Source organism: Rhamphochromis longiceps, linkage group LG6, assembly GCF_057381845.1.
Source record: "Rhamphochromis longiceps isolate RC_006_pf linkage group LG6, R_longiceps_female_GT1.1, whole genome shotgun sequence".
NCBI classification, from domain to species: domain Eukaryota; kingdom Metazoa; phylum Chordata; class Actinopteri; order Cichliformes; family Cichlidae; genus Rhamphochromis; species Rhamphochromis longiceps.
Window position 1 is genome coordinate 44793029 of NC_140562.1, and position 17792 is coordinate 44810820.

Here is a 17792-nt window from a genome sequence, read left to right on the forward strand (position 1 = left end):
AATTAAACCCAGTCAATTACCAATTGAACAGAATAAAAACCTACGAGGTCCACTAATAGTCCAAAAGTCCAAATCTTTAATAGAAAAGACAGGCAGAACTCAAACAAACAATAATCCAAACGAGGAGCATATATACACACTGGAAAGTAAATAATTATAAGTTATTAAATCAGACTAATTAAATACAGTAAAACTAATAAGGGAAGACGAACACACGGGAAATAAAAATAACAGTGTAAACATACCAAAACTCAAAATAAAACAGGAAAGCTACTACAAACCGAGTGTGACACAATTACATTCATATTGAAACATATGTGATAATTTTCTTTCTTTGTAGCATTTTTAAGATATGTGTTAGAACAGTCATTATGCTGTTTGGATTAGGAACCAATCATTTTTGCCAAATAGTTAACACAAACTTAGAACAACAATGAACAATTTTCAAGATTCTGATTTACAGAACAAACAAAAGTCACAAAAGGTTTCATTATTTAAGAGACAAGATCAAGTTTTTCACACAGGAATGAAATGACAGAATCCAGTGCAGCGGGGCCAAAGGTGTGTGTCAGCAAACTGAAGGTTGAGGAATCAGTCAGCTCATGTTTAAGATTGTGTTGGATTTTGAGAAGAGTCTGTCTGTTATTAGAAAGTAAGATTAACAATGTTACACCAATAACCCAAATACGGGGAAATGACAAATAATACCAAAAAAGATACAACTTTCATATTGTTTTACTAACTTACTTTGTCATATCAGCACTTGAATGGTCGATGCCTTTACAGACCATGTCTGTTGTGACATCGCAGGCCAATCTTCCGGCAAACCCGAGGGCTAGCTCCCCAGCCTCCTCTTCACTCAGAACACTAAACACTGTTACTTTAGTTTTGGCCTTCTTAGGCCTGTCAAGAATCATTGCAGGCAGTTTGGCTTTACGGCCCTAAAAAAGAAAAAGTGCAAACACCAAAAGAGCAGAGAGAGACACACACACACGCACAAAGTTAAATGCTTTTGTTTACATGGTGTAATTGTGTATATGTTGCAGCAAATGCACAACTTCCAGCCACATTGTCACTTCATTGATACGAGTAACCCGGATTTATTTCAGGTGACATCAAAATCACGAAATGTATACCTACCCCAATCAAACCTCTGAAAACATGAACTGACATGTTCTCTGCGTTGATTCTGCGCTTGATCTCGTCTTCTGTTATTGTGTAGGTTTTCTTTTTTGAGCTTGGTACAGATAAGCGACCATGCACTCTGTAAACTGTACTAGTTCCTTCTGAATCAGTTTGAAATTCTGCATCTGCATCGATCCTGTCAACATCATCAGCAGCAGCATTATCTGTGCCGTATACTTCTGCTTCTTTTTCGTTGTCTTCAGTCTGTGTACCTTCATCTCTTTCAGTCTGTGTACCTTCATCTCTTTCAGTCTGTGTACCTTCATCTCTGACTGTCAGTCTTCCTATCTCACTGTTACTTGTCGATTTGCTGCAGATGTTCTCTCCCTTAGGAACTTTTCCTTTGTCATTCGCTGCCTGATGCTTTCCCTGATGACATTCTTCACTGGCTACTTCTATTGCTCCTCCTGTATAGCCACCCACTATGCTGCACAACTCCTTTCCCTCTGCTGTGCTGCACTGTGCTGTTACATAAAGAAGAATGATATAAACAGCACTATATCAATTTTATTGTGAAGAGAAATCCCCACAATACGACACAGTTATGTCTAAAATAGTTTTGTGTAAAAACTGGATCTTGAAACGTCCACTTTAATTACACAGTCCTGGTGTGCAAAGGCAAAATTACGAAAAAAAAATTTTCACTTTAAACATTTTTGGACATTGTTTAGTTATATTGTGACTTACTCTCACAGAAGATACAGATGCCACAAACAGACTTTGAACAACGCATGTGCTTGTATGCACCACATTTCTGGCACTGCACCTGTGAATTAAAAAAAAAAAAGAAGAAGAAATAAACAAACAAAAAACAAATGAACAAAGTCCATTAAATAAACAATCTATATGGCTAAGGACATGTCATAGTGTACCCGGTCTTTGGCTGCAATCACACACCAGCACTGACTGCACTTCCTAGTTCGATCTGCAAAATATAATTTGTTTAAGTACAAGTTACATTTTCCAATGTTAGAGAAAAAGAAGGCAGCTAATTTTATCTGTACCTATTGAGGAAAATAAGTAGTGGCAAAGTCGGGACCTGAGCTTTGGGATTTCAGTGTTGTACTCCTCCACTTGTGTTTTACCGTCAATGAGAGATTGGGCAAACTAATAATTGACGAAGAAGAAAAAAAAAAAAAAAAAAAAAAAAGAACAAAAAGAATTAGATTAACAAAGAAATGTTTGTTTGTTTTTAACCCCCCCGAGAAAGAAAAAAAAAAAAAAAAAAAAAAAAAAAAAACAGCAACCAAAGCAAAGCATTACTGCTGAAATGGTTCAATCTACAAAAAAATTTGAGATTTTACCATCCTGCCTCTAAGGCTTTAAAAACTGAATAGGCAAAAATGTAAACATTACTTATATAGGTTAAAGCTATAGTTTTCAGTACCATGACGACATGCACTCCACATGAGTTCCCATCCTGTTGATGTGGGTGGCTCACATGTGACAAGGTCCACTCTCCAGCGCAGCCTCTTGCTGAAGCAAATGAGCTGAGAGATCGCAGTTATTACAAATAAAAAGCATATAGAGAAATCAATAACCACGTTCGGTAATGATTTCAATTAAATTAAATATGTTAAATATGTTAATTAATTACCTCCAGTTTTTCAACACCGCACTTTTTCTGACCTCCGACTCGCCAAATGAATTCATATAGACTATGGTCCTCTTGGGTATGTCACAAAACTGTTTTGTAAAAAGATGGATATGGTAGGCTTGGGCCTTGAGCTTTCCTAATGAGGGACACTGAAAAGTATCATGCACTAGAGAGTGCAAAATCTGTGCAACTTACAAACAAGGTCCAGTGGCTGCCGTTTTCCAGACAGGCTCCAATCAATTTCTCATACATCTGAAAGATGTTTTTCTGGAAATAAAAAGAATGTGACAAGTATGTTTTTCTGTCAAGAATGACACTGCAAAACTGCAAAAGCTTGTCAGGTGAGACTTGTAATTAATTCTGCAGATACACAAACATATAGAAAGTGTCATTTTTTGTTTACATTAATTAATTTCTATAGTGTGCACAAAACAAATCAAGACCACAGACTCAACACGCACCACTCAATTTTTGGTGTTCTTTATCAGTTGGCCAAGACAGAAATGTTTTAATCTGTGTGCATTGCTTTTGAACAAGTCTTTACACAGAAAAGGTTTCAGAAAGGTGTTTTTCAGGTTCTTCTGACAAGGCTTCAATTTTGGAAAATGCTGTTTGTTTATAGTGGCAACTTATAAACCCTTTGTGATAAGAACATAGTTACCACAGTCCAAGTCATACCTTCAAAAAGTATGCACTTTGTGCTCTTGTGGACCCATCCAAAATTTTTCCAGTGATTTGGCTTGGTATTGGATAAATGTGAGGGAAATTCTATAAAAATAACATAAATACATGTTTTCAAATACATTACAAAAAACGTAAACATGCTATGTCATTATGATCAAACAAGCTTTTCAACATACCTCACACTGCAAATAGATTAGGCCATCTATTACCTTATAAAACAAATAAATAAATACATATAAATAAAAACAGAACTAAGGAATACGATTCATTAAGTAAATTGTACAATAAAGTGTATTTAAAGCAGAATTTAACATTAGTTTTATGACAACATAAAAGGATTTTTATGTCAAGAGGTACCTCATCTGAAATGTTAGTCTGGTCAAACAGGGATTTCAAACTTGAAATACAATAGAGTTTGGTCCAGCTACTCCCACAAGGTAATCTGTGAGAAAGCATATGCTGTAGTCAACAGATATCATTTTCTTTTTGCATGCTGCAACCATCATCCATTTCAGTCTTCTAGGAGCTTTGTCTGGTTGTAGTTCTTTTTTCTCCTCCTCTCCCCTCATCTATTAATTAAATTGTTTTCTGACCTTCCTAACTGTTTCCGACCTGTCTTCCCAATGTGATGTTTAAGCAATATATGTATGGTCAGAAGGGGGTGAAATTTTCATTGCAGTTGTACGTGTAACATTGCATGTAAAAAGGCTAAAAAGGCTTGATTGGTTGATTATTCAACATGAGTTGACATTTACCTGACATTGTGAAGGAGTCACAGTTTCTGTAAGGGTGTAAGAACATAACATGTGGATTTGTTACACTTCTTTTTCACAAGTTAATAACAATCAATAATTTTCATTCCATTATTTACAAGCTATCACACGATGTCCCAGGGACAACATCTACGCGATGTCCCAGGGACAACATCTACGCGATGTCCCAGGGACAACATTTACGCGATGTACCAGGACAAATTTGTAAATTTCTGGATTACTGTTAATCTCCATAGAATCAAGAACTCATGTCCAGTTTCACAGCTATGGACCAGTTAATTATGTTTCCAGGTGATAGTTTGATTCATAGATTCAGCACACAACCATAAGTCTAGGCCTTTTAGTCCAGATTCTCTTCACTTATGTTTGTAAAATGATCAGGGAAGCTACTGCAATAGCTAGGTTTCATTTGACGTAGACGTGACGTCGACGTAAAGCGCGAAATTTGACTGGCGGTCGGAAGTGAAAAAGATAAGCGCAAAATCACAGACAGACAGTACGCAAAATGCCTATGTCCTGTTGTGTTTGCCTGACCCAACCCCCGGGCCACGAAACACCCAAAAAGTTGGGGGAACGCTGGTCTAGAGAACACTAGTTAGCTAATGCTGTCGTCAAGTAGCCTATCGCTAGCAAACAAACAGCAAGCCAAGTGAGGAACATATGTATAATGCTTACCGTTTATTAAAGGAAAGTATCCTAAATTGACTTCAAATTCGGCGGACAGGCGGCGGTTTTTCGCTTCTTCACTTGTATTTCGAAATAATCGAAGGCGGGTATTTCGAAGTCGCAAAGGAATGACGTCACAAGAAGGTGATTGGTCACTTGCAATGTTGAACCTGGAACAACATTAATTATGATGATGTGGGAACAATGCTGACACGAGGAAATCAGATCGTCCCAGATCCACAGAGGCAGGAATCTCCACAGCCAACAAGACCAGACTGTTGCAGAGACGTGAGATGCATGCTGGAACAGCGTCCACAGATAGACGCAACCAAATGACTGAGAGAATGTGTAGCAGGGGCAAGCCATTCATTTTGAATGGGGACACATAAGTAACTGGTTCTGTTGTTGCTCAATACTCATAACCTCTGTCTCTCTTCCACAGCATGTCTTTATCCTGTCTTCCTTCTCTCACCCCAACCAATCACAGCAGATGGCCCCGCCCCTCCCTGAGCCTGGTTCTGCCAGAGGTTTCTTCCTGTTAAAAGGGAGTTTTTCCTTCCCACTGTCACCAAAGTGCTGCTCATAGGGGGTCATATGATTGTTGTATTATTGTAGGGTCTACATTACAATATAAAGCGCCTTGAGGCGACTGTTGTTGTGATTTGGTGCTGTATAAATAAAATTTAACTGAATTCAATATTGATTTTCTCTCTTTAGAAACTGCTACTGCTAAAAGTAGATGTTAATGAAAATGAAATGATGAAAATGTGAAATCGTAAAAACTCTCACTATTTAATCAACATTCCACAACATGTACTATTTCATCCCAAACCTCTCTAAGTATGAAGTTACCTCTGTGAATTTGTTGCTGTTGTTTTACTGAGTGCATTTTCTCCAGCACATTTGTAATCTCACGCTCTTCCGTTATGCCAGGTACAAAGATGAGAAACATCAAATGTCCAGAGCCAAAGGGAAGAGGTCAGAATCATCTCCTTTGTTTTTCAGCTGAAACTCCTGATTTTCTTACAGCGTCCTCAGTCCGCCTTGTTACGGTTCACCTGGAGAGGGGTACATTCTCAAATCCAGAGTCCATCAAATACTCTTTAATAACTCCCCATCAGAGAATGGCTTACTGTGATCGCTATTTTGTGGGAAATTACAAAGCTGTTGCTGACTGCTCCATCCCTGGATGTGGAAAGCTTGGTGAAAACTCGTTATTTTTGCAGTTTCACTAGCAATGCTTCCGATGTCCATTCCTACCCTGCATCAGTCAAGTTCTTGTATTTCTCTGTGTGCTTAGTCTGGTGATGGTGATTTAAATTGTGATCCTTATGCACAGTAATCTAATCCACAAACTGAAGACACGGCTGACTTCATTAAAATATGTAAAAGTCCAGCTCTTGTTGTAAACTCTCGCAAATTTGAGTCTCACATGAATGTCTGTTCCAGTGCATTTACACTGAAGTTGCATTTGCTTGCACTCAAGTACTTTGTCTACATTAAACCGACAAAGCTGTTTTATGATTCCCACAAAATAACAAAAAAAAACAGGGAGTTTGTCAAAGAGTAGTTGGTGGAGATTTGAATATTTGTGGAATTCTGAAAATCTTGAACAACATTTGGTACGACCGATTTTATTCTTAGTCCATTTTCACTCTCTTAGGCAGCTTTCTTGTCATGTGATCTCCAGGCTTCCTGAAGGACATTCAAAGCTTTTCTTTTGATATTTGCTGCCTTCTCTTTCCTTCTCTGTCTGCATGATCACTCTGCTCCAATAATATTGAAGTCCGAGCTCTGTGGAGGCCAATCCATTACTGATGCTGTTCCACTGTGTGCATTTTTACCCAAATATCCTTTCACCACGCTGGCAGTATCATTGGGATCATTGTTATGCTGAAAGATGAAACCGCTGCGATGCTTTACAAACGGCATTAGATGGTCAATTAAAAGATGAAGGTACTTTCCTGTGTTCACAGGCTGAAATGCAACTCTTAACCATGAAACAGCCTCCGCCATCAAACCTCACAAGCTTCTAGTTAGAGGTTAGGATTGGGGTACTAAGGAGGACTGATGATAACTATATTGCGCTGCTGCGTATTTCTTATACGATTTAACATTTCTAAATTTATTTCCCCATTTTATGGTAGCTTATTTTTCTCTCTTGCTTCTGGCTTTATCTATGTTTTTCCCATCTTCTTTGCACATCTTTTCCACGCAGGTGTAATTCTGGCATCCTTTCCATTGCTAATTGTATTCATTGGGTACCTGTGCGCTGCCGGACCCCCGAATTACCCCAAAGGTATGAATAACGTATCCATCTATTATAAATTGGAAAGCACACCTAGCAGGAATTCAATTTCAAATCTTTACTCTGTACTGTGGGAGAAAACTTTACCCCAGCAGCACGCATGCATCATATTTCTTCCACAGAGCTGCAGCAATAAACAGCACTGCGTTGAGAATCTGGAGAGTAGCTCGGGCTGTTTAACTTAATGGGATTTGGTGGCAATAGGAATGTCTGCTCAGCAGCTCTGACTGATGGTGTCATCTCAGACGAGCCAGTCAGTTAAGTCAGTGCTGGGCTAAAAATAAGTAAACTATTCAAAACCAGTCATAAACTGCACAGCACAGCAGTATAGTGCAGTACTGAATCAGTTACATCACTTAAACTGCAGTTTGTTGTGTTGATTTCCTACTTTGGTCGTAATAAAACTGCACAAAGGCATCCTCGACCATTCATACCAAGTGTAATCCAGCGTGCTGAGAGAGGATCGAGTGAGATGGAGTTTGTGTCCTTTGCATCCAGGCTCAATAAAGAGAAACATGATGAAGGACAGCACAGTGTGTGTGTGTGTGTGTGTGTGTGTTTGGGTGTGTTTGGCGGAATAAGGGGATGATAGGGCATCGTGTTCAATTTCTGCTATCTTTCTCTTTATTATTTTTCAAGAGGTAGCCAGAATAAGGCTCCACTCCGACACCTATTGCAACCGGCAAACTGTCAACTGGTTCGTGTCGATACAGGGATTTCATATTCTACTTTCCACCCACACTTGCATGCTCACTCACAAACTAGCAGTCGGCCTTGTGTCCTTATGTGCAACTGCTTTTTCTTCTAACGTTCTCACTGTGTATCCCACGTTTTCTGATCCTCGTTGACTGCATCAGCTCAGCAGTTCTCCCCGCACAGCCAAAAGTATCGTGGCAACAAATCTTGTGGCCTAATCTCACCTGGGCTCATATTAGAGCGGTCGCCGCTTATGTTTTCCAATCCCATCACCAAACACTCGTATGATTAAATTACTGAAGCAAATCGGCCAAGGCGGCGAGGATGGGTGGGCCCTCATTTCGGTTGCATTGTGCACCTAACTCCAGGGAGCTGGATTACTAGACAAAATTTGTCAATATCAATGTGCTTTGGATGGTGGGCAGAGGAAAATAAAAACTGACAAACAGAACAATAATTTTGGCAAAAGTAGATATAGTGGCATTGATGCAATCTGCTGCAAGTCTGGCAACGGCGTGTGCAAAGCTCTGAGCAAAGCTGGGCAAAGCTGCACGGGCTATATCAAGCTGTGCATGTGAAATGATAGTGGAGAAGGGTTCAGACCTGGACGAACACAGACATGACATTATAGGGATAAGATGGAAAAAATAGTTGTTGTACAATGAAAGTCGCAGCTTAAAGCCTGACTTTCCAAACAAAGTTAGGTTGCCATGTAAATCCCAACGGGACACTGACCCCGCCTCACCTTCTAGGAGCAGCTTCAGGGAAAAAACTATCGATTCCTGTTTTAAGGCCAGCGCCTCAGTCAAGGCCAAATGACAAAATCATTTCTTATATATTTTCCTTATTGATTACTCTGTGGCTGTGAAGCTGATCTAATCAATATTTTTATATTTAAAATTGATCAAATAACAATGTGTGATGCCAGACGGCTCACTTGCAGTGTCAAAACTACAGCATTGGCCACCAAACTGTTTCCCTCGGCTCCAACAAGAAGAGCACAAAGTAAAAGGAAAATGAACACAAACTGACGCAAAACTCAAAACTAACAGGAAGAGAGAGAAGAAGCACAGAAAGCAGAGATTTGTATAATAGCTGCACAAAAGTGGCTCCAAATGGAAGAAAAGATCAAATAAGATTAAAAATAAATACAAACTGGGGCAAAATAAGTAACAGAAACGTAAACATATCACAAAATGAACTGGGAAAAGAAAGAAAAGAAACAAATTAACAAGAACTCGTGTGGCATCCTTTGATTTCAGTCTGTCACATCCTGCCTCGCTCGTCAAGTCGGGCTTGAAGTTTCACAAAAGGACATCACTAATCAATGGGTGGCATCACGGTGGCTACATCCATCCTCTACATGCAGACCTGGCTGAACCCATCGTAAACACTAAACTGAACATCTACCTAAAGAGAAATGCAAGTCACACACAAACAAACCAAAGGAGCAACAGCAAGACGAAGGACATGGAGCACAGAAATGTAAAAAAAAAAAAAAAAGGTGCAAACGGACTACAGGAAGGAAATTTAGATCTTATTCCGAGACACAAAAATTCCATCCTGAGGAGCAAAACAACTAAACGGAATGCAGAGATTAATTTCTACTGTATCTCTAATGTGAAATGACACCCAAAAATGTCGTGATCCTGGGCCATGTTGGCCGAGCAGTCTTAGTTTTCATGTATTTTTGTATTTTGTTCTGTATTTAGGCCGCGGTTCCTGGGTTGCTCTGTTAAGTTGTTCCTTATTTGATTTGCCCTTGTGACCTTTACCCCCTGTGTGCCCCTCTGTGCATCTGTGAGCCCCCGTCTCCCCTCCTTGTGTTTTGTTCAATGTTTTCCCCAGCCCGTTACGTTTGTGCTCTCTCTCTCTCCTCCTGTCTGAAGCTCTGTGTACTTCCTGTTTTACTTTGACAGTCTGCCGTCAGTATGCGTCATGTTGTGTTACCAGTGTTGGGGAGTAACGGAATACATGTACCGCCGTTACGTATTTAAAATACAAAATATGAGTAACTGTATTCCGTTACAGTTACCGTTTAAAAAGGTGGTATTCAGAATACAGTTACTTTGTTGAAATAAATGGATTACACTGCGGTACTTCCCTGTTTCATATTGTCGCGGGTCAGGACTGTTTGGGTTTTGTTTGACAGCTACGTTCTGTTGTTCCAGGCGGCAGCGTTACGGTTGCCATGGTTACAGGGCGACGCTCTCTCTCTCTCTCTGCGACTGTGTGTTTCCTGGGTGAGAGAGCGCCTTTTCGTTGTTGTTGTTGTTGTGCTAAGCTAACAGGCAGAATGCTACAAGCATAGCTCTAAAGAATGTAGCATCATGGGCAGTGTAGTCCGTGCTGCAGGGAGAATGCACTGCCATACACGTTATGTGTCTGTGAGCGCGAGGAGGGAGAAAAAGGGGAGTGGAAAGGTACGAGTTGTCATCGAGCAAAAACGGGAGCTGGAAGCATGTAAATATAATAATAACCACTTCAGCCAAGAAGAGAGCCTGACGAGCCCAGTTGTAAGTAAGCTATTAAGACTCGACTGTACACCGTGTTCGTGTTTTCCTCTGAAACAATAAGTTCTGTTGGAGCAGCCTTTCAACGCCTCTCTCTGTCTCTCGCAAGAAAAGTTGACCCAGACAACAAAGTAAAGCTATTTTTCGGCTACGAGCCGACAGGGACCCCGCCGTATTAGTCAGAGGTCCCTTTACTACAGTTCAGAGTCGCGGACCTTCAGTAATAGTAATAAATCACACAGCAATAGGATATTCACGTAGTTGTAAAAAGCATGATAATATATTAAGTAATCCAAAGTATTCAGAATACGTTACTGTCATTGAGTAACGTAACGGAATACGTTACAGAATACATTTTGGGGCATGTATTCTGTAATGGAATACATTTTAACTCATTCACTGCCAGCCATTTTCAAATCAGGTAACTCCCCACTGCCAGGGTTTTTGAGCATTTTTACTCATTGTTGAAGAGCCACAGAAAACTGTGTGTTATGATCATATAAACGCTGAACCTACCAAAATGAAGAACAGACTCTCTTCTTTCATCCAAAAAAAAAAAAAAGCTTGTTTCTACCATTTTCCATTCTTTAGTAATCAGCTGTAGAAGAGAGGTGGGTTCCACCAAAAATGCCTGTTTTGACCAAAAAAAGGGAGAAAACGAGCTTTTCGTGAAAAATACATTTCAAGCAGAAAAGTGCCTTTGACACTAATATTTCTTGCTTTGTGACACCTCTAACATATAAAATAGTTTTTCACTTCTATAAAACAGAAATAACACTGAGAAAGGTTATGTTTTATCAAAACAATTTATTTACAAATATATCAAAAAATAAAATGTACATAGTGAAACATTTATTCACAATGAATAATTCACTTTTGTGTGGTAATCATTATAACACTTTCCGGGATGCAAGGGCACACAACAAGACTTGCACCACATTTTTGTCTCACTGCGCAATCCCTTACGTGCGCAAACCCCGCACCTCCTTGCAGGTCTACTTTTACTGCTGGTGGGCTTCAGTTTTTCAAGTTGCCCGAGGTTGTATTCTAGCCCCTCCCATTGAAAAACGTAATTGACGTCTATAGACGTCAATGGCAGTCAACGTAAGTTTTTCAATTGACGTCTATAGACGTCAATGGCAGTGAATGAGTTAAAAGTAACCTTCCCAACACTGTGGTCGTGTCCAAATTCATGGGCTGCATTCTCCTGAGGACCCGGCCTTCGCGGTCTATGTGGGCCGGGTCCTCAGAAGATCGGGTAGGCCGGAAGTAAACGGCCGTGAAATTGGACGGTCTAGCCTTCTGATTAGCGTCACCGCTGTCTCGGTGGAGTTTAATAAACTCGGCCGTCTGCTCCTTGCTGTCTAAAATATAACAGGACACTGGAGTAAACTCTCGGCCATCTCACACTTCTGTTTAATCAGTTTTCTGTTTGACGTTTAGTCAGCTGTGTAAAAACCAAGGAGGAACCCACCCGGGGGATTAATAAAGTTTTATTTTATCTAATCTAATAACTTTAATCTCAGCCAAACCGATTTACTCACGAACAAACAAAACACTGAAAAAAGCCCAACAATAACATTTTTAGGTTGTCTAAGTGACTTATATATTACGTTTGTCACGGCCGGGCGAGTTACACACAGTAATTCGGCGTGCCCGTGTGGCGTGCTGGCTAGACCCAAGCGCGGCGAAGGCTAGCGGTGGGTTTGGAGCAGGCACGCAGTTATTCTAGTAACGATCAGTGCACGAAGCGTGGCTTCGGAACGGTCGTTACCGACAGAGAGCGAGCGGAGCCGGGAAGAGAAAAAGGATTGAAGGGATAATCACTCACGGTTGCTGAATCAGGCGGAGACTGACGTCGGCAGAGTTTCGGAGCTCCTGACACGAAGAGAATGATGTCTGAGCGGCGAACAGGTGGGTGGCGTCTCTCTTTTAACCCCGGCCCCGTGATCAGCTGATCACAGCTGATCACCGGCTGACAACGTTTAACCCGAGCAGCGAAAGTCCGCGGTGATCTGAAAATGATGTGCCGGGAGTTGTGCCATTCTCGGCCGCATCAGTAACCCTCGAGCTCCCGGCTAGCTATCGAGCTGGTGGGTAGCAGACGTCTCCGAAAACGTCGAAGCACTTTAGCAAAGATGCGATATCTTGATAAACCGAGCAGATATTTGATGTTTACACAGCTACTTTCTCGCCTGAAAATATGTTAAAAGTTTATTTCGTGACCCAGAAAGATTAATAAGAGTAATTTTTAAAACTTAGTAGCGGCCGCCATTAGCCGGAAACTGGAGCTTGGCTGGGCCGCGCTATGAATTCTGGGATATGGTGGGCCACGAAGGACACACCCGACCCATCCTTCAAATTCGGAAAAAGGACCACGCATTTGTCGGCTGCATTCGGAGGGGTCTACGAATTTGGACAGCCTTCGGCGCGTCGCTGTGACGTAATCGGTCTACAAATGCGGCCTCAGGAGAATGCAGCCCATGAATTTGGACACGACATGTGTGTTACTCCTGCCTGTCTCGTTACGAGTATCTGTGTCAGCTGTGTTCCCTGTGTGCTCCCACTTCCCTCGTTAACCCTCTGTGCATTTAGGTCCACGTCTCCCTCATCCTGTGTGTGAGTCTCCCTGTGGTTTCTGGTGAGCGGTACGTTTAGTTTTTTTATAACTTGTTATCTGTTTTTCCAGCAATAAAGCTGTGCTTTTTGAGTTTATCCCCCGTGTCCCCGTGAGTTTGCGTTTGGGTCCGTTTCCTGCCTGCCACACAGCCGAATCATGACACAAAAAGGTGTAAAATACTCAGAAATAATCCAGTTAGTAAAAAGGAGAGAAACACTGTAAAGAGAACTCCACTAAATTGAAGAGTTTCATCCCCGCATCCATCCATTTTCTTAACTGTTTATGCAGTGGATGGGCTGGAACCTGTCCCAGCTGTCCTGAAGCAAAAGGCGACACACCCTCATCAGATCATCGGGTCATCACAAGGTTGATTTTCCAAAGGGTGGCTGGCCTCTCCCTTACGGTGTGTTCACACCGAACGCGATGGACGCGAATAGAGCGTCAGGTTTACATGTAAAGTCAATGGAAAGGCGCGATGACGCGCGATTGCGGGTCCCGCGAAAATTCGGAAGCAGATTTGCGTCGCGAAAACGCCAAAACGCGTGAAACGCGCGTCAGTGTAGCGCGTCTGGCGCGTTTGACGCGCGAATAAAACCACGCGCGTGAGTTTTTGTGTTGCACTTTGTGCATACGCGCGTTTCGCGTCTACCGCTCGAGTTGGAAAAATCTGAACTCCAGCGTCAAATCGCGCCGCGACAACCAATCAGGAGCCTGGTGACGTGGCTGTTACCTAGGTCAAAGGGGCAGATCCAGCCAAAGCCTTTCATACTTCAATGGAGGGGAAGGCTAATCAATGCGGTAGCAAACAACTCGGAGCTGTACAACACCAGCTGCTTTCAGTACCGAGACAGGAATAAAAAGGACCGAGCTTGGAGGAAGATATGTGAAGAGATCGGGCAACCTGGTAAGTTCATTCATTTCTCTTTTGAAAGTTTTCACTGACCCGGGGAAGCCGCACAAAAGCTAGCAAGCCACCGCTATTTTCCCACTGACGTACAAATACCGTTCTGCTTTTATGCATGTTATCATTTAGGAATATATTTTATTGTTTATTAATAAACAGCACACAGTGGTCCCGCTGTTCATCCGTCACTGCTTTGCTTTTTCGCTGATTTTTTATTGCACAGTACAGCATTGCATTCTGCAGCCTGATTGACCAATCTCCTGCGCTTGCCAAATTTATCACGTTTGGTTTTGATAACCATCGCGTCCAATAGAAAAAACAGCACAAAAACACCCATAACTATGAGCCTCATTCGGAAATAGACACCTGCACCGTGAGGGAAAAAGGCGCACGAAAGTGGCGGGCAGATGAAGACAAACCGCGGCATAATAATACTTTTACGTTTTGCAATCTACAAAGGTTTGCACTTTGAGAATCAATTGTGAGAACTGTGACCAGGGGCTAGTTATTCTGAGAACCCCTGCAATAAATGAGGGACCACTGTCTACTCTACGATTATTATATCCAACCTGTTAACATTTAATACTGTATTGATAGAACCAACTGATTCTGCAGCAGAGCATCCCCAGTCCCTGAGCTCCTGCTGCTGCACCCACAGATATGTACAGCAAGCACTGATACCTTTTTAGTCGGTGGGATTCCCTTGTGATCACCTTTACTAAATATCTACAACCAATCTGATTATATCCTGTTATTGTTTTTTTTTTTCTTCAATGTTGAAATTAAAATCTAGTAGCAGCCTTCTCATTTCTTTGTGTTTTGTGCTGTTTTACAGGCCCACAGAGGAGGACGGCTCCGAGGCAGATGAGGGACGGGTCCCAGGACGGTCCATCGGCGGTGGAGCTGGCCATCCTGGAGTCCCTGAAGAGGCCACACCAGTCTCCAATGGAGCATTTCCTCCTCAGCCTTGTTCCTGCTCTGGAGAGCAGCTGGTCCTTTTTATTCCTGTCTCTCTGTAAATTCTTATATTTTATATATTTATGTTTAATGTTTTTCTGTTTGAGACTTTTAATATTATTTCAAATAAATGTTTATAATGACTAATGTCTCAGTTCTACTACACAGCAAATGTTGGCACACGACTTGACACATGTAGAATTTATTTCATATTATACTAATGACAAAATATACTGATACAGTGGGATGCAGAAGTTTGGGCAACCTTGTTAATAGACATTATTTTCCTGTATAAATCGTTGGTTGTTACAATAAAAAATGTCAGTTAAATATCATACAGGAGACACACACAGTGATATTTGAGAAGTGAAAAGAAGTTTACTGGATTTACAGAAAGTGTGCAATAATTGTTTAAACAAAATCAAGCAGGTGCATCAATTTGGGCACCACAAAAAAGAAATGAAATGAATATTTAGTGTATATCAATGTGTGTGTCTCCTATATGATATATGGGGTGCCTTTGTCTGGATGTGCTTCCCATCCAGAGCTGCACAGCACAGAGGAAAGTTCCAGCGCTCCTGGAATCCCTCTGTGATGGAGCGCCAGTCTCCAGGTGAAGGCACAGCCATGAAGTCGTCCACTAGACAGTCCCAGATGGACATCGCTGCCTGGGGGGTGATCTGGCTCACCGTGGACACACCGACTCTGAAACTGAACGCGATGGTCCTGAAGGAGTCCCCGGTGACAAGGAACCTGGACAAAATTGTTCAAAATCAGTATTATGTGTACTGCAGTTACAAAATACATTATTCAAATTCCAAAATACTTTTGTGATGTCAGATTTAAATCACAAAACATGAATCTTACATAAAACCTTTTGTAATTATAAGGATAATTACAAAATGTATATTAGATAATATCTAAAACAGTTGTGTTTTGTTTTAACTTTAACATATCATAATTTGATTGGTAGCAACTTTCACAACTACAGTGAGCCAATCACTCATAATTCCTAAACATGTCAATCAGGTAGCAATGAAGTAAAACATTAATAGAAATAAAGAGTTGTGTGTTGACATGTAGCCCTTTCCTTGCTTAAATCATTAATATTTTTGAAAAATTAATCTGTGATAAGACAGCTTATCAAGATAGAACCATGTAACTAGAGATGAACCAAACTGTTCACAGTTTTATCTAACTCTGTTTTAATAAAGGCTGTGACCCCTGCTATAGAGTCTGACAGCTGCAGGGATTATATACAAATATTCAACTATCCCAGAATTAAACCAGGTCTAAATAAAAAGGAGTGAGTATCACTACAAAGGTTAACTCAGTGGTCCTAATGCTACAGTTTGATATCAGCAAACACCGAGCGCATACATTGATGTGACACCACAGCCATGCTATCATTCAAACACTGATAACAGCATAAATCGAATTAAATCGGGACTTGATGAGAGCTTCTGAGTATCACTAGAAATATTATAAAGAGTCGTCTCTGTACCACAGTTTGCTTTCAGTAAACACCGACAGCATTCACTGTTAGCATAGCACATCCATGTTAGCAGTGTATAACTGGATGGATTAGCATATTAGCACAGATATCAATAAAGGACTACCGTATTAAATAGTTTTACTAACCTCAGGCAGACGGACAGGCGCTCTGCAGGTGGGATTGAGCGTCTGTAGTTGGTGTCTAGGCGGGCAATGCTGGGACCGACGCGGGAAAGCAGGTCCTCAAACTGGCCGAGTGAATGACGGTGATAGCGCTGGAATCGGCCGTCATCCAGGCGCAGCTCCTGGAGCAAGTGGTGAAACTCACCAAACTGCTCATGCCTCTGGAGGACCTGATGGACCCAGGTATGGCGAGAACGTCTTTTACGCTGCTGCTCTGCTCTCCACAGTACATAGAGAAGGGAGACTCTCTCTTCAAGCGCTAGCTCGATAGCTGCCATCTTGCAAAACCAGGTCTGGCACAACTCCCTCCCACATTCCTCCCACATTTCCGGTTCACGCGCGTCAAAATATCATATTTTGACGCGCGATGGATTTTTCTTGGACACGCGTTGAGACGCGAATGTACACGCGTCAAATTAGGGGCGTTTGGGGCGTTTTATTCGCGTCCATCGCGTTCGGTGTGAACACACCGTTAGAGATGAGGTGAGGAGTTCGGCCATCCAGGAGGGGCTCAGAGATGGATGAGTGGGTGGGTAAGTTTACTTGAACTAAACTGGCAGAACAGGTTAAGAACATCGGGGTGAGACTGTGATGTTATAAAACTTACAACACATTTCTGTGCTGCATCTGAGGTTTCTACAAGCCTACTGCAGTGGCTTCACTAGTTCAATAGAATGAGTCAAATTTTAAACTATAACTATATATATGACAGAGTGCATCACTGTTTGTGAGATGGGTGAGTGTGCTCAGTGGCGTCTGAACCAGCATGGAGCCCTTACGCTCAGAAAAAAGCTCTTTGTAAGCCTGTTCTCAGATCTGAAGAATCAAGTTTGTCAGTAGTGAATCTTCAAAATCAACCAATCCCAAATCTGCGGGGGCTGCGAACGATGTTTAAAGCTGTTACCGACACGCACATAACCTTTTCCTTTTTACAGAGCACCTGTGTATTCTGCTGAGTCTGTGTGAGGGTCAGGAATCTTTTTTGGAGCTGTAGCTTTGAGTGTAGGTGAGCAAGTCCAAATGCTGGGCTTCCTATTGATTTTTTTTAGAACCATTTTTGCTCTAAAAGGAATTCACTGTAAAAGAAATGATTAGGACTCACCAAGTTCAGTCAGTTTCATTAATGTAGGCCACAATGCAAGGCACGAGGGGCTTTAGAATCTGCACAGCACACCGTGTGCCTTGAAACAGGTGAGAAGAATATTCAAATTA

General features: G+C 41.5%; 2 protein-coding genes and 1 long non-coding RNA gene across 4 annotated transcripts; 1 reads left to right on the top strand and 2 right to left on the bottom strand.

Annotated features, from left to right (window-relative positions):
- Positions 1-1001: 1001 nt before the first annotated feature.
- LOC146668864 (uncharacterized) lies at positions 1002-5110 on the bottom strand. Of its 2 annotated transcripts, XM_085408115.1 has the most exons (12): positions 4915-5110; positions 4222-4247; positions 3824-3908; positions 3643-3675; positions 3461-3550; positions 2978-3049; positions 2783-2871; positions 2573-2675; positions 2190-2292; positions 2058-2110; positions 1873-1951; positions 1002-1649 (listed from the first exon to the last, which is right to left on the bottom strand). In XM_085408115.1, exons 6-12 carry the CDS (start codon positions 3032-3034, stop codon positions 1078-1080), a joined length of 1056 nt encoding a protein of 351 aa, XP_085264241.1. In that variant the 5' UTR covers positions 3035-3049; positions 3461-3550; positions 3643-3675; positions 3824-3908; positions 4222-4247; positions 4915-5110; the 3' UTR covers positions 1002-1077. The 2 variants fall into 2 exon arrangements, with proteins under 2 accessions (XP_085264241.1, XP_085264240.1); XM_085408114.1 differs by lacking the exons at positions 3824-3908; positions 4915-5110 and having other exon boundaries at positions 4222-4705.
- Positions 5111-13437: 8327 nt separating this feature from the next.
- Positions 13438-15322, top strand: LOC146668865 (uncharacterized). The gene is made up of 2 exons (XR_014911910.1): positions 13438-13946; positions 14782-15322. It is a non-coding gene; the product is annotated as an uncharacterized LOC146668865 (long non-coding RNA).
- Positions 15090-17067, bottom strand: LOC146668866 (uncharacterized). The gene is made up of 2 exons (XM_085408116.1): positions 16545-17067; positions 15090-15656 (listed from the first exon to the last, which is right to left on the bottom strand). The coding sequence occupies exons 1-2, from the start codon at positions 16904-16906 to the stop codon at positions 15386-15388; spliced, it is 633 nt and encodes a 210-aa protein (XP_085264242.1). The 5' UTR covers positions 16907-17067; the 3' UTR covers positions 15090-15385.
- Between the last annotated feature and the right edge of the window lie 725 nt (positions 17068-17792).

What these genes read in the sequence shown, in the direction of transcription:
- LOC146668864 (XM_085408114.1), bottom strand. Translation starts at nt 4,272, where the DNA reads ATGTTATGTTCTTACACCCTTACAGAAACTGTGACTCCTTCACAATGT. An exon ending in GTGGAGTGCATGTCGTCATG is followed by an intron (nt 2,293 to 2,572) that starts GTACTGAAAACT and finishes GTCAATTATTAG; the next exon opens with TTTGCCCAATCTCTCATTGA. An exon ending in TGATTGCAGCCAAAGACCGG is followed by an intron (nt 1,952 to 2,057) that starts GTACACTATGAC and finishes TTTAATTCACAG; the next exon opens with GTGCAGTGCCAGAAATGTGG.
- LOC146668866 (XM_085408116.1), bottom strand. Translation starts at nt 16,906, where the DNA reads ATGTGGGAGGAATGTGGGAGGGAGTTGTGCCAGACCTGGTTTTGCAAG. An exon ending in CGCCTGTCCGTCTGCCTGAG is followed by an intron (nt 15,657 to 16,544) that starts GTTAGTAAAACT and finishes AATTTTGTCCAG; the next exon opens with GTTCCTTGTCACCGGGGACT.